Genomic DNA, 16,619 nt, shown 5'->3' with positions numbered 1-16,619 from the left:
TCTCTCATTGAGAGACTTATTGTTACTGTTTTTGGCATATGCAATACACACAGGTAGCTTGCCAGGCTCTGCCGTGCGGGCTCCATACTCTCGGTAGCTTGCCGGGCTCTCCGAGAGGGGCAGAGGAATCGAACACAGGTCAGCTGCATGAAAGGCGAAAGCCTAACTATTTTGGGAGGGTGAGTGACTGAGGGAAGGCACACCTGTGTGTGCTCAAGGCTTACTCCTGACTCTGTGCTCAGGGATCACTCCAGGTGAAGCTCAGGGCCCATATTTAGTGTCTTAGAATGAACCCAAGTCATTATTGCACCTCAATGCTGTTAATTGTATTGAAAAGAGAATATAGGGGCTGGAGCGATAGCACAGCGGGTAGGGTGTTTGCCTTGCACGCGGCCGACCCGGGTTCGAATCCCAGCATCCCATATGGTCTCCTGAGCACCGCCAGGAGTAATTCCTGAGTGTAAAACCAGGAGTAACCCCTGTGCATCGCCGGGTGTGACCCAAAAAGCAAAAAAAAAAAAAGAGAGAATATAATCCAAGAGACTCTCATCCTGATTGATTCATCAACAGAATGAGTCTACATTTTGTTTGAATGTTTATAAATTAAAGATACTTTTGTTCAGGGAACAAGTAAAAATAAGAAATAGAAAATAGAACAAAAATTTATGTCACTTTGGAATACATAAGAACATACACAGAAACTGTTAGAATATTTCTTAGTGCTGCACATTTTACTTTTGAAGAAAATTAGAAGATAAATTCCTAGGAACTTCATAATAAGTAATTATTTTTATTATTTTAAATTTGTTATATTTATTATTTTTATTATTATTAAAAACTTTATAGAGTTTTACGAGACCTTGTTAGTATAGTTCATTTTTTCGAATTTTAATATAGGTTTTCCAAACATATTTTCAAGCATATTGTAAGTATTTAAGTAGCAATCAAGAATAAATAGTTTTTGGCAAAAATATGTCTCTTGCTCACATGGCATTGATAGTACTTAGCTGATTTCTTTTGAATGAACAATTATTTATAAAGTTGCATAAAACGGCAGGTACTTCCCATAAAGTAAATGCCATATATTCTCAAAGATGTCTGAAAAGGAAAATGAACAATAGAAAGTAGAAGAGAAGTTCAAGAGGCAATTTGAGGTGTCTGTAGTATCTCCAGGCTTCCCGGGAAGGCCCTGACGGCTCTCCCCTCCCCGCTATGGGGCAGACGGAAGAGGAAACGAGGGCCAAGCCGGTTGATTGATCAGTTGCCGTTTATTCCATTCCCTCCAAGTGCCTGTTCCAGTCTCTCTGAGCCCCCCGTTCTAGTCTCACACTGCCCCTCATTCCCGTCTCCTCCTGCCTCTCCCGCTCCTCTCTCCGTGCTCCATATTGCAGCCTGGGTTCTCTCTCTCCTCTCTGGATTCTGACTCTGACTCTTTCTCCCAAGGACTCCCTGACTCCCCTTTTCTGTCTCTCCCCACTCATCTGTCCACCCCTTGCCCTCTGGGCCCATGCTACACCCCTGTCTGGTAGCAAAATCAATGTAAGAAAGCTCTTCCTGACTGCCCATCAGGCTCAGTGGCAGAAAGACCATCTAGGGGTATTCCTCTCCTAGCATCTTAAATTAAGATCTTAATATTAGTTATTTTTGTATGGGCACAGTAAAAGATATATTGAGGCTTATAGGGCAGCTCTCCTGGGAACATCTTGCCACAGACTCAGACTACGGCGCTCAGGCCAGATTAGTCATTCCTAACCCTAGCAGGGTCCGAATCTAGTTAATACTTTTTGGATCAAGACAGAATTTGTCCATGACCAAGCTCTTAACTTAGAGTTAAGCATTAGGCACTTTGGCCAGGCCCATGTCCATGCCAGGGTAGCATATAGCTCACCGCTTGCCCTGGGTCCATCCAGTCCCTCATCAGGACCCTGCTTTGGGGGGTGCTAGGAAGTAAGGGCAGCTGAGGCTTAAGTCTTGAGAACAGATGACCAGGAGGAAAATATCACTGAGTCAATTAACTCCCACATTACAAAAGCATAGCATTTACTGTCTTCCTGTGCCCATACAAAAAGGACATTGCTCTGAATAAACTATGCAAAGGATTTAAGGGGAAGAGGAAAACAATATTTACAAGTCAACAAAGCACAGAGACAAAAGTTATAAATAAACACAGAGGAATGGGAGCACTGTGATGGGAGTAACCCAAATAAACCAAAGCTACCTGTGGCAATGTTATCTACATGAGATTCTTTTTAGAATGGTTGACTTATTGATGCAAAATCTGATCAACTTACCAATCAAACAAGCTTCCTAAGACCACAGATGGTTAAAGCAGAGAGACAAAGTGCAGAGCCGTTTCAGAATCCTTTCCCAGGTGGTGATCTCTTCCCCCACATTCATGGTAATAATTACAAAGAAAGAAAGCCACAAGCTTTCTGAGCTTGTTTTTTATTCAGCAGAAACTTAATTTTGCAACATGCATAGCGGCACTAATTAAATGGTTTATAGCCCATTCGTCACAACCCTACAGTTAAGACAGATTAATATCATGTGTCTCTGTCATTGTTCTATATTGTCTGATTGTTCAGGGATCTTTTCGTATTTTTAAGCACGACTCTTTATTTAGTGTATTTTACTTTTTTAAGAAAGTAAATCAACTGTAACTTTTCTTTAGATTTTCAATTCACACTTTCCTATTACCACAAATAAAAAGAAAATGTGCAAAATGATAATCTTAACATCTATTTAATTTCCTTTGGAGCCTTATGCAAATTTTTGTTAGCACTAGCTACCATGTATGTGAAAGCGCTTTGTCACCTAATTAAAACGTGCAATATGAATATCGCTGTCTTTGGGCTCCATGGCAAGAAGAACAGCGTGACTGTGGTCCCTTCACTGGAAACTGCTTCTTCCAAAGTTGGCCAATATGACAATATGTGCCGAAGAGACACACTTGGGATTCTGTCCCCAGAGCGTCTCTCCTCGGATTAGTCTCTGTAAGACTTGAAGTCTTATTCACAGGTACCTATTAATTCATATCCTTTTTGTTTTGATTGAGTCATCGCTGGCAAGCATGAAAGCAAAGGGTTTCCTCTATTTTTTTTTTCTAAACTCTCATTATAGAAACCCAACCACAACATGAAGGCAGTCAGAAGGTCAGAGCCTTATACATTCCTAATCGATGCTTTTAAGCTCTCAAACTGTCAAGTTTACCTCAGTCCTAATCTTCCCTCAGTCACTCCAGAGTCGCACTATCAACAAACATGCCAGGCGTGCTGTGTGGTCCCTCTCGCCTGAGTGACCCGGGGAAGGAGCTGCTGTTCCTCATTCTGTGCAGTGTCTCTGGCATGAGAGAAGTAGTGTGCCTGTCAAGTTGACAGATGGGGACAGGGTGGGTCTTGGGATGGGGAGGGAATCTGGAAACCTTGGTGGAGGGAAGTTATTACTGGTGGAGGGATTGGTATTGAATTACTGTATGCCTAAAATGCAACAATCAGTAACTTTGTAAATCATGGTCTTCAATAAAAATTACCAATATATATATATATATATATATATATATATATATATATATATATATAAGTCCAACAGAGTGCTAGCCTTCAAGGGTTTCCATCTTTATTGAGTCTAACTGTGAAATCCGTCATCCAATTCGAAAGAGTAAGGGATGGAAAAATATGTGACACAAACTAGTCACAAGCTCTACTGCCATGCACACCTCTGGGTCACCCTAATTCTAAGAACGTGTCTGCGGGAGGAACACATTAGTGGTGACACAGAGAATTATAGATCGTGAGAGTAGGGAACAGAGTCAGGGACATCTAGCCCAGCCTATCCAATTTTGAGAGGAAGTGGATAACAACTCATAACTCACTCGGCACGTATGGACATGGTAGTACTACGGTTCACGGTTCCTCGTTTCCGCCCCAGCATCATTGCAACAGCATCAAGAGGGAGTGTTCTAGGTAGGAAAATTAGTCAATTTCTACTGTTAGCTCTGGAAAAAGGAAATTTCAGGGATATCTACTTATTTCAGGAGACTCTAACAGGATATTCAGTGAATTTATCCCATGCATACTTCAAAAATACTAATACCATAGAAAGATCTTTGCCTTCGTGGAGCGTATAAATGGTAATAACTCCTCTCGACACGAACAAAGTGATGTTATGAATGTGTCTCCATAGGTATTCCTCTCTCTACCACTCTATAATTTGTATGTGCCTCTTTAATTTCATTGGCCAGACAAAGTCACAGATCCAGGTGCCTCGTACAGGTCAGCAAACTTAAAGAATGTGACAATATATAGTCATATTCGTAACCTAGAATCTAGCATAGCCACTGTCATTAAAATATGATGAATGAATGAGCAAAAGCAGAAGGGTGTGTATGTGTGTGTGTGCGCGTAAATCAATAATAAAAGTGATACATTTGTTTCTGGGAGATGAGTTGGAATGCAATGGACACAATCTGGAAGAGTGTGCCCTGCCTGCTAGGAGAGAGAGCTTTGAAAGATACCAGAGAAGCTGATATTTTGCTTCTGATATTGGGTTGGATGCATCACAATGTAGGTTGTGAAGATAAAGAAATGATTTTTATAAATTATATTTTTAAAAAAATTTAGTCATTTTTTTCAGCCAATAAAGATGATGTTAGAAGCTTTTATTTTTTTCAGGGTAGCAAGGAGTAGCTGAAATTAGGACAAACATCCAGCAACGAGAAAAGAAACTGAATAACTTCATGATTGTGGAAAAAAAAAATTGAGACTTTCAAAGAAAGAGTGGTAGAATATGTTTCAGGGTGAGACATTAAGGTTAAAAGAACACTGATCTGTAATTATCCCCACAGCTGGAGAAAAAGAAGCTCTATAATTGTGCATCTTTCATTTCCATTCTCCATCTTTTAGCCTTTCTAGTGAAATACTCAGAAAAGTTTTTGTCACATCACAGATGGTAGAGTAGAGGCCCAGACGTTATCATCATCTTACATATTTTCCCTAATTGCAGTTAGAATTTATGGATTTCTATGTTGCATTTTTCTTCTATACTCAAAGTAGTATCCAGACCTTTTTGCATTGCTTCCCAAAGATATATATATATATGTATATATATATATATATATATTTCCCTATGAATTTTAATTCTTTAGTTTATGGTGAATCACAATCACCTTGTTTTGATTGTATGAGGCTATGAGGTGTTTTCACATCCAGAAATGGTAGCAGAAGTCACAGGTTTTTTTTCCCTGTCAATAATTTGTATATATGATCGTGTATGTCAACGCCCCCCACACACACATACACAAAGACCCTTTATTCATGTTTAGTAAGAGAAAAATTACTTGCAGATAATTTCCTAACATAGAATCAAAGAAAATTAAGTTAAATATTCTCATACTTTTGAATCAAAATTATCTAAAACAAGTATATCTGAGCACCTAGCCAAGAATAACACACACACACGTACAAAGAAACTGAAATGTGTGTGTGTTCTATAGTAGTATCTGATCATTTTAATGCTCTGTGATAAGTTAAATACACCATATTAGACCAATCTACTAATTAGAGTGTAAAAATACTTTTTTTTTAACTGGGTTGATTTCCTGACAAAATGGCCTTAAACCATGTGCAACAATGTATCACTATATGGAAAGTGTATGATCATCTGTTTGAAGATACTCAGAGCTAGAGAGTAAATCTCAGCACCCTCTCCAGGGCTCAATTTTACTCTGAGAATATTTTATGAGAAAAACAATCAGATCAATTCATTAAGCACAGATACAGTGTGAAGCAGGATGCAGAGATAAATTAGGGAGAGGGGAGCGTCGTGTGATTTTGTGCTTAGGGCAGCTCTCGGGGAAGTATCCCAGAATCACAGCCCCCCTTCTGCTTCCTCCCACCCCAACCGTTGGCGATGCTGTGGTTTGTCAAGGCACTTTGATAAGAGACGCACGAGTAAGAATCGGGCTCTTGAGTGCTGCAGAAGATCTAAAGTAATAGCACCCCTCAGAGGTGGCACACCCAGAAAGCAGGAGCCTTTCTGCCTTGCTGAGGGACTTCCCGGGTTTTGCGTGGTGCACAGGTGGCAGCCAGTCTTCCTTGAGGTAGGACGTGTCTCAGAGTCCATTGAGAAGGCTTTGCTGATGCCCGAGTGAAGTAACCTCCCTGGTCTATTCAGATTCTTCACCAGTGCACGAGGGTGGTGTCTGGTGCTGAAACAACTGGAGAGGAAAAGGAAATCATTGAAGGTCACCAGCCTCCTGTCCCAGACAGATTTGAAAAGGGCTTTACAGACTTGTTCAAGGCCATGTGGAATAAGCAGAAGAAATTTCAAAAATACGCAACCAGCTAAAGAATTTCAAGATATCACAAAAATACCTTTATTATCATTCTCTGAGAGATGACTGCTGCAAAAAACAGCACACCGTTTAGAGTCTAGTTAGGGCAGTCAGGAGCAGGAGTGAAGGAGTCCACACATGAGGCTCCGTGGACGGGTATGTACCGTGCACATATCCTGGCATGGAAAAGAACAGCCACCATTGAAACAGAAAAGTTTTAGCAGTCATCAGGCTAAAAATGTTAAAATTTCTAATTTGTCTATATACATAAGTCTGGTGGGCTGAAGCGAAAGCACAGCAGGTAGGGCATTTGCCGTACACGCAGCCGGCCTGAGTTCAATTCCTCTGCCCCTCTCGGAGAGCCTGGTAAGCTACCAAGAGTATCCCGCCCGTATGGCAGAGCCTGGCAAGCTACCATGGCGTATTTGATATACCAGAAAACAGTAACAAGTCTCACAATGGAGACATTACTGATGCCCCCTTGAGCAAATCGATGAGCAACGGGAAGACAGTGATACAGTGATCATTCTCCTTTAAAGAAGCCAGAAATCGAATGGAGGGGAAATCAGAGGAACCCCCAGACCAGAGACATTTGTAATGAACAGCTCCAAGGGTTTTGATGTCACTAGTTACGGTCTCAGTGAGTTCCAGGTACCTAGAATAGCTCCATGGGCCAGGAGGCGATCATCAATCTGTCCTTGGTAATTCCACTGGTATTCCTGCCAGCAAGGGTATGGCAAAGCAATGAGCCAAATAGTTTTGTTTCTCAATTGTTTTTTTTAAAGAGTTATTTTTACACTGTCTACACAAAAGAGGCTTCAGGATGAATTTTAAAATGAAATGTTAGAACATCTTAATTGATGATAAATTCACAATTTGTGCTTGGAAAGGAAAACCTGGTGTTCAAATCCTCCTCAGTAACATGACTGCTGAGTTCATTGGCGTGTCCTGCCTGCGCAGGTCGTAGCCACTGCTTGGTTTTTCTTTTGACTACTCAGCGGCACTCTTCCTCACCTCACCACTTACTCCTTGTGCCAAAACTCCAGGCACCCTTAGCTGTGTGAGGGCAGGGTAGCGGCACGGCAATCCCAGGGACCTAAAGCAGCGCAACGGATCAGTTTTTCAAAGTGTCATTATGCCCATAGCGCAAAATACTGAAAGCAGTAAATCACTGTCTATAGCCATTTCGGAGTTTCAGGGAATGATTGGATTGGAGAATTTGAAAAGTCATAATTACTTTGTGATTTTTTGTAACTTTTAAAATTTAAAAAAAACAGCGGTGGACTTAATGATGAACATCAAAGGAAATGCCTCACATTTTCTTGGGAAAACACTTTGACCTTTGCTATTAATCACTGCCAGAAACTCAACTCTCTCTCCCACTCTCTCTCTTTCTCTCCCACCATCTCTCTCTCCCTACATCTCTCCCTCCCTCCCTCTCTCTCTATCTTTCTCTCCCACCATCTCTCTCCCACACTTTCCCTCTCTCTCTTTCCTTCTCTCTCTTTCTCCCCCACCATCTCTCTCCCTCCCTCCCTCTTCCCTCTCCCTCTCTCTCTCCCTCACCCCTCTCTCTCCCTCTGCCCCCCTCTCTCCACCTCCCCACAACTATTACAGCATACCATTTAATGACAGAGACAAGCTCAGCTTTGGTTTTCAAATTTGAAAACTAACTTGCCTTGTGACCTTCAGCAAGACTTAAATAAAACACCTTGCAGCCTGGCTTCCTCAGCTATAAAGAAGGGATAATATTATCTGTCTTCCCAGGTTGCTTTGAGGATTAGAAATAATCTATGTCAAGCAAGTGCCTTGAATATGGAAAGGTGATCAATAAAAGTTAGATGTTATGTTAGCTGTTATTCAAATATTCAGACAATATAAGGAAAGCCAGAGTAGGAAAAGTTAAATAAACATTTTCAGAATATAAAATAAGAAATGTAAACACCCTGCTAATAAAACTGTGATTAACAGACACAAGAGGGGGGAGTAAGCAATAATACAAGTGTCTGGAAAGTCCCACCAGAACATAGAAAAAATGCAGTTATAAATGCAGCCTGCCTAAATAGCACTGTAGCACTGTAGCATTGTCCTCCCGTTGTTCATCGATTTGCTCGAGCAAGCACCAGTAATGTCTCCATTGTGAGACTTATTGTTTTTGGCATATCGAATATGCCATGGGGAGTCTGCCAGGCTCTGCATGCGGGCGGGATACTCTCAGTAGCTTGCTGGGCTCTCCAAGAGGGACAGAGGAATCAAACCCAGGTTGGCTGCGTCCAAGGCAAATGCCCTGTCCCTGCCTAAATAGAAGTACACAAATTCACTAATTATAATATCCATGTAGAAAAACTTAAGTGCTGCAAATTGAATCATTAAAAATAAAAATATTTAAACAACAAATATTTTACCATCTTTACATCCTCTGAACTTTATTTGACAGTTTGCTCCCATCATTTTAACTTCCTGGTAAGGTGGAACTAGAAATAATACGTGTCTTTGCCAACCCAAACAAGTTCTGTTTATCCATGTTCTGTGTGTCAGAGTTAAAGAAAATTTCAAAGTTTATGCTGAATCTGTTTCTGTTTGCAAGTTTTTCAAGGAGAAATTTGAATGGGAAAGACACGTGTGGGGCAATAAAGAGGCCCTCATGGAGAGCAGGATTTAATCATCCAGAAGCACCAACTTCTTTCAAACTTTCAATAAGCCTGTGAAATATATATTTATCATTATTTTCTATATGAGTGTCTAAAGCATCCCCCAAATTAGGAAAATACTTAAGAAACAATAGCCTCCCTCCTGAATTCACTACTTAACAATTAGGCTATGCTACTCCTTTAGAAGAAAATAGGGAAGGTTTATAGAACATGTTAGTGTAAATTAGAAAAATCACAATCTTTTTTGTTGGGGGGGTCACACCCAGCGATGCACATGGATTATTCCTGGCTCATGCACTCAGGTATTACTCCTGGTGGTGCTTGGGGGACCATATGGGATGCTGGGAATCAAACCCGGGTCAGCCACATGCAAGCAAACGCCCTACCCGTTGTGCTATTGTTTCAGCTCCAATCACAAATCTTTGTCAATTGTAAAATCTAAGAGCATTGCGCAGAAAAATTAATCATTTAAAGATTATGGTATTAGTATGTCTGCAGTATTGTTGAAGCAAGGGTGAGCATTGACAGTGGTTAATTCAGAGCAGAGAGCCTAGGTATGGTCAATGAAGTGACTTTAATTGTCCATTGCTGATTGCATGAGAAAGAAACTTGTGTCTGCGTGTAAACCAGTTATAACACTAATCACACTAGTTGCTTTAGCTAGAATTGTCTTTTCTTATAAGCTGAGGTTTTCCTTGGAACAGCGGTGCAGTAATTGACCTTCTGATGCAGACACATACTTTGGAACACACTGATTAAAAGGAAAAACAATGTCCCTAGAATGCTAACATTTAAAACATGGTGGGATCACCCCCCCAAAAAATGGTGGGAAAGGTGCACTGGTGAAGGGACAGGTGTTGGAATGTTATATGACTGAAACCCAATCATGAATAACTATGTAACTGTGTTTCTCGATGTGATTCAATTTAAAAAGAAAAAAGAAAAAAATAGTGGGAGCCAGAGAGATAGTATGGCATTTGCCTTGCTTGCAGCTGTGCCAGGGAGAGCTTGGTCCAAATCTGCGGTACTACATGTGGCCCGCTGAGCACCAGCAGAGCTCACTCATGAGCATGGAGCCAGGACTCGCCCCTGAGCACCACCAAGGGTGGCCCTACCCTACCCCAAATATACCGCTGGTAACTAAATAAGGTGGACATGTATTTTTCTTTCAGACTGCTGTGCAGATTCACAGCTCTGTTCCTAATGACCATTCAGACAGAGCTCAGGTCAGCAGGCACTCAGCAAAATATGTGTCTTCCGCCTCTGGGTCCCAGACAGATGCTGCAACTGTGGCCATTTTATAAGTGGAAACAAGTGGAGAGGTGAGATCTAGGGAGTGTGGCTTCATCCTTGAAAAGGACAATTCACACCTTGGTGGTGAGGTGAGCTGGCTGTGTCTCAGAGCCGCTCGTCTTAACAGCATGGTCAACAAGTGACCCAAACTACGATCATTTTAGAAACTTGGATGAGTTCTCCGAGACTGGGATGTGGGGAGGTGGAAGGAGATCTTGAGACACTGGTGAAAGGACATTGACACTGGTGATGGGTGTGAAGCTGGATCGTTGTATGACTGGAAGGTTGTTATCCGCAGTATTATAAATCCTAGTGCCTAAATAAAAACAGAGAAGAAAAATATGGTGCTTGACATCATTTTGGTTCAGTTTTTTTTTTGAACCAAAATTGTTTGTATGTAGAAAGCTAGATTCAAGAGAAACTGTGAAAGTCTACTCGGGACTTTGATCTAGTGTCAGTTCCTACCAGGGGGATGTTTCTCAGTGGCTCTAACTAGGACAGGGCTGGGCATCTTATTGGAGAAAGTGGTGTTTGTGGGGATATTGACCTATCTACTATTAGGATATGGTTGTTACCAAGTTATCCAGACCTACACACACCAGAATATAATGTGGGAAAAACAAAGGAAAAGTTGCGCAAACCTGGACTTCAAGGATGGCATCTGATACCTTCTTAGGGGGAAAATAGGAAAGATTTGGACAGAGCAACTTTGGAGGAGTTGTGTCCAGCTGGGACTGGACAAGTAAGGTCTTTTGTATACAGACATGAAATATAAGCCCCTCTGTAGGTTAGAACCTAACAAGCATCAGAGGAGCAGGCGGGCAGAATTGACCTGGTCCAAGGGCTTTCAAAGAAAGAAATCAATCACTTTATAAGGAAACAATTTGGAAATCCAAGAGGCAGAACAGGGTCTAACTCCCAGCTCTAGTGTCTGGATCAAGAATTTGATCCGGTCTCTTCAACCGTTTGACAAGAACAGAGCCGGGCATTCATTACGTCGGAAGTCTTTCTTCTTTCTTCTTGCAGAATCCATGTGATGATAAAAGGCACAAAGACATTTGGTCCAGAGAGAAAACCTGTGACCACTTGCCAAAATTCCTCGTAATTGGGCCACAAAAAACAGGTAAGAATAGCCATTGGTGTCACTTGCCTTCTTGTTTCCATAAAATATTATTTGTCTTGTGAAGTTTAGACACCCATGCATGCTTCTCATTTGACATGCTCTTTATCCCTATGAATCACCTCTACATATAAAGAACCCCTGGCCATAGGTGTGGGGCAGGGGAGGGGGGCAGCCTTAGGTTTTCCACTTTTATAAAAGAATCTGGTTTGCTAGACAGAAAAATAAGCAGGAAGCGGTGTGCATCACTTCCGTGGTGACATTACCTTGACATCGAGAGTAGTCAGACCTATTAATTACACATTAGGACTAAATTTTTAAGTGCGGATTTTAAGACTCTTCAACAGATGTCAATTTTTTAACAGCTTGGAGATTATAGATCACAGTTTGGGGAGCTGATTTCAATTTTGCTTTTTGCGACGGCCTAATTGACTCCCCACTGATTTAGTTTTCCAAGTGCCTTGACTTGATTCCCACTATCTCAAACCATCTTTCAGCCTTGAATTGATTCCCCGCCCCCCCTCCAAGCCACTGTCTACCTTACTTAGTCTACAATGGTGCTTTAGTGTTTGCTAAGCACCCAACTTAGATTCGATTCCTGGCTCTACGTGGCCCCTGAGCATTGCTGGGTGAAGCCCTGGGGGGTCTCCAAGCACCAGCAGATGTGGCCCTGGTGTCCCCAACACAGCAGGGATCCCAAAAGCACTGCATCCTCAGGCCCCTGCATTGAACCATTGCCTGCTTAGCTAAGAATTGGCAGTGGGGAGTCCTCGAGCCTGCTGAGCATCTCTTGGGAGCCCCCCAAAGTAATCACTGGATGCCAATGTAACTTAGACTTATTGTGAGATATCCCAAAGCCTCAGCACAGACTCTTTCCCATGGTACTTGTCCCCAAGCTGAAGGACAAGTACAGGAAACTGCAATAAAAGTGAGGGGAAGTTTCTCATGCAGGAGATGACACTTTCCATTAGAATATTTTAAATTTTCTCCACTCCGTGACAGTTGTATCCACTTTGCCCATGTCCTGATTAATTAAAGTTTTTATTGAGTTGCTGTATTTCGCATTCGCTCCTCTGACTCGAAGCATTTTTTCATCAGTGAGAGCACAAAGCACAATAACACCAGTCACGATAAATAAGCTGGAGCCAGATGAAGACATTTGTAATACAAGCAAGAAGATCATTTAAAAAGTTATGGACAGCATTTCCAGACTATTAGATAGGGGTCATTGAAATCTTTTCTTCTTCCAGGACTATAAAATGCATTTCAGTAGTAAGTTAGGGGTCTGCCTGGAGGCGGGGTGGGCTGAACTGCACAGACTCCCACTTCTTTTGCTCTGGCTTCAAACGTGCATGCGTTTTTGACTAACTCCCCAACAGCAGTGCTAACTCTGGAATGACTACAAGAGAAACAAAACATCCCAGTGTTGTAAAATCACATCACAATTTAATTGAAAGGCATATCACTCTTATTTGTCATTGGCCATTGCCACTTCTCTGTGATGCCAGGAGATGACAAGTTATTCAGTACAGATCTGGTTTTATTTTCCTTTTTGCTGATTGTCTTTCTAAAGACACTCACTTGCACTTTTAAATGTTAATAATTGACCACCAGTGTAAGACGGATGAAGCTATGACCTGGTTTTGTCAGGTAAACAGACAAGTTGAAGCTAGGAACTTGGATGAAAATGTTTTATGTGCTCGGAAAGTTCTGTTCTGAGGTTGCGATTCTTCCCAAAATCCATTCAAAGATAACTAAGGTCTTCTTTTGCCCACCTTATTGCTTCAGTTTACAAAGCCACTGCTGCACGCAGAGGCTGTAAATTCCCTGAAGAGTGGGCTCAGATAACCGCCAAGAATCTGGCCTGAGGTGCAAAGTTGCCCTTAAACAATTTATTCATGGCCCCAGCATTGCTCACAATCTACATGAGATATGCCAGAAGTCCTCAGACAGCAGTTTGCTCAGTTGGGCGGAGGGATTGGAAGGGCAGGGCTGCTCAACACTCCTCCACAGTCCTGGAAGGAACTCATCTCAGCTGGGAGCTGTGTAGGCAGACAGCAGGGAGTGCCCTTACTCAAAGTTTTCTTGGACAGATAATGTCTTTTATGAATCCGGGTCACACTTTATATAACCCAGGAGGGGAGGGTGGTTAAATCTAGCACTGTAGCTTTGTAGCACTGTCATCCCGTTGTTCATCGATTTGCTTGAGCGGGCACCAGTGATGTCTCCATTGTGAGACTTGTTATTACTGGTTTTAGCACATCGAATATGCCACAGGTAGCTTGCCGGGCTCTGCCGTGCAGGCGGGATACTCTCAGTAGATTGCCGGGCTCTCCGAGAAGAATGGAGGAATTGAACCTGGGTCGGCTGCATGCAAGGCAAATGCCCTACCCACTGTGCTATCGCTCCAGTCCAAAATCTAGCACTATATACATAAATATTTGTGTATATATATATATATATATTGCTATATATGTTACTGGGCTGGAGCGATAGCATAGTGGGTAGGGCTTTTGCCTTGAATGTGACCGATCCGGGTTGGATTCCTCTGTCCCTCTCAGAGAGCCCGGCAGGCTATGGAGAGTATTCCGCCTGCACAGCAGAGCCTGGCAAGCTACCCATGCCATATTCAATATGCCAAAAACAGTCACAAGTCTCACAATGGAGACGTTACTGGTGCCCGCTCGAGCAAATTGATGAACAATGGGATGACATTGCTACAGTGCTACAGTGCTATATATTACTATATATGTATAATATAGTTATATATACTATGAAATATAATGACATTATATATAAATATTATCTACTACATAGACAATAGTATTTCTAAAAGCAGAATCCACTGGTCTAAATCTGCCTGAAGATCTCTCTTGCTCAGTTATTGGCATTCATTTCTCATGATGTGGCTGACTTTCCTAGTAAACTTACTCTGGGAAAAGAAAATAAGATGATTGTATATAAAATGGAATAAAGTTGCTCTTAGGATATGACATATATCGAGCCTTTCCAGCTTCTTTCAGAAACTATTTCTATCAAAGCCACTGGATAAAAGCAAATGTCAAGAAAGATGAAAACATGAGTGATCATAGCTGCATTTTGAGAGGCTGGAGAGATAATAGAGGGGACAAGGCTTTTAACTTGCATGTGGAGAACCTTGGTTCAATCTCCAGCACACTATGGTCCCCCAGATATTGCTCAGTGCAGCCATAAAGGTTCTTGAACATCTCCAGGGTGCCAAGGCAGTCTGGCACTGCAGGTCCCAAACAGCACCTTCTACTTGGGCCCTCACACTGAGCCATCAGCCCAGTTTGCCAAGATGTTTGAAGCAGCCCCTAGTGGTCCTGAACACCTCTTGGGAAGACAAGCAATGTTTTGGATAATGCCTATCCTACGTGAAAGACCTGTTTCCTTCCTTCCTGTTGGAGCTTCAGGATACTCTTTCTGCTCTTGGCAACAGCAAGGTGCATGGTCAGAACTTCAAGGCTTCAAATTCTGTGACTACTAGAGTGATGAAACGTGCATGTGCCACTGGTGAGGTTATAAAGTCTTTGTAGTGTACCCAACCAGAATTGGAAAATAGTCCTTGGTATGTTCCCAGCATCTGTCCATTCGCAATAGTTCAGAAACATTCACCTGCTGGTAATTCTCAGCTCAATGAGTCTCTAAAAACCCCTTCTATCTCTTCTAACACACATGTACACAAGCACACATGTACACGTGCCCTTTTTCACCATAATGTACATTTTCTGATTTACTTTCCTAAGTGGACTGGAGTGATAGCACAGCAGATAGGGTGTTTGCCTTGCATGTAGCTGACCCGGGTTCGATTCCTCCATCCCTTTTAGAGAACCTGGCAAGCCACCGAGAGTATTTCGCCCCCACGGAAGAGCCTGGCAAGCTCCCCATGGCATATTTGTTATGACAAAAACAGTAACAGCAAGTCTCACAATGGAGACGTTACTGGTGTCCACTTGAGAAAACCAATGAACAGTAGGATGACAGTGCTACAGTGCTACTTTTCTAAGTATTCCTAAGTATTTCTAGGGAATCCTTCTGATCCCATGTCCCTTCCAAATACTACTCCATACCATTCTATCTCTCAGTTATTTCTTCTCCCTGGAACCTCTTTTGTTCTCACCTTCCACATTTTCTTTGGTTTGGAATTCCTGTTATTTTTGAGCACAAATCAAGCAAGATCTTCACTCCTGGTAACCCCTTATATCTTTTAGCATTGAGATATTTCTTTAGCCTGTTTTTGTCTCATGCTTCTAATTCAGTCCTTAGCTACTTGACTCCTCCCACTTTTCTGAATACATATGATCTCAATTCATGTTTAATCTGAAATGCCTTTGACTGCTAATGAGATATCCTTCAGGTAATGTTTTGGTTTTTTGCCCTCCCATTTCCCTAAGACATTTATTCAGATCTGTTGACTCTTCTTTAGGATCCAAACAAGTGGTGATCTTCTTAGTACTTAAGGTTCAGAAGCCTTTGCTCCCAGGAGCTCACGATATATCAGACTCAAATGCCAGTCCTTTGATGACCTTCTCTGCTTCCAGAGGTCCAGCTGCAATCCTTATCGAGCCAATATATTTGTGTAGCTGAATCCAGCCTGCCCTAGGACTGAGAGATCTAAAAAATACTCCTGGGTCCAATGTGTCACAAAAGGAATAACCTTTTCCAGAAGGGAAACTTTGATGTATGGAAGCCCCAGATCACAGCCACTTTCTAATCCTTTCTGCTTCCTCTCTCCGGCTGCAGCTTCATTTCAGAGGAAATCAGGTTCAGAGATGACATCAGTGCCTTCTGTAGTGGGCGCACTCAGTGGTCTTATCAGCCAGTTTGTGTCTTACCCCATTTAACAGCCTTGGTTTCCCCATCTGGCCAGGGTAGGACATTCAACGAACCATCCTTTCTTGTCTCTCAGCCTCACTGAAGAACTTAACATTTTCAAGGGACAATTTTATTCTTACTTCAGGGGTTCAGGGAAGGTGTTGAGCCAAAATAAGTGGTGCTTGAGAGCTAGACTTGGCCCTGCGTGAGGGTACTGTGATGGAGAAATCGCATGTGGGGCTGGGGCTTTGGCTGCCTGCAGGGCAAGTGCCTTAACCTCTATACTATCTCTCCTAAGTCCCTAGGACCATTCTAGAAAACACTTTTCAGGAAGCCAGAGGAATAGTACAGAATAGAGCGCTTTTCATGCATGTAGCAGACCTGGGTT

The 16,619-nt window shown here is 42.1% G+C and overlaps 1 protein-coding gene across 1 annotated transcript in view; it reads left to right on the top strand.

Moving 5' to 3' along the window:
* NDST4 (N-deacetylase and N-sulfotransferase 4) overlaps window positions 1-16,619 on the top strand; it is a 260,857-nt gene that overhangs the window by 214,858 nt on the left and 29,380 nt on the right. Inside the window, exon 8 of the mRNA XM_004612720.2 lies at window positions 11,302-11,398. Coding sequence (XP_004612777.2) covers window positions 11,302-11,398 — 97 coding nt within the window. The remainder of the gene's footprint in view (window positions 1-11,301; window positions 11,399-16,619) is intronic.

The sequence above is a fragment of the Sorex araneus genome, chromosome 6 (genome assembly GCF_027595985.1).
Source record: "Sorex araneus isolate mSorAra2 chromosome 6, mSorAra2.pri, whole genome shotgun sequence".
In the NCBI taxonomy this organism is placed as follows: domain Eukaryota; kingdom Metazoa; phylum Chordata; class Mammalia; order Eulipotyphla; family Soricidae; genus Sorex; species Sorex araneus.
This window is presented reverse-complemented; position numbering and strand designations above follow the sequence as displayed.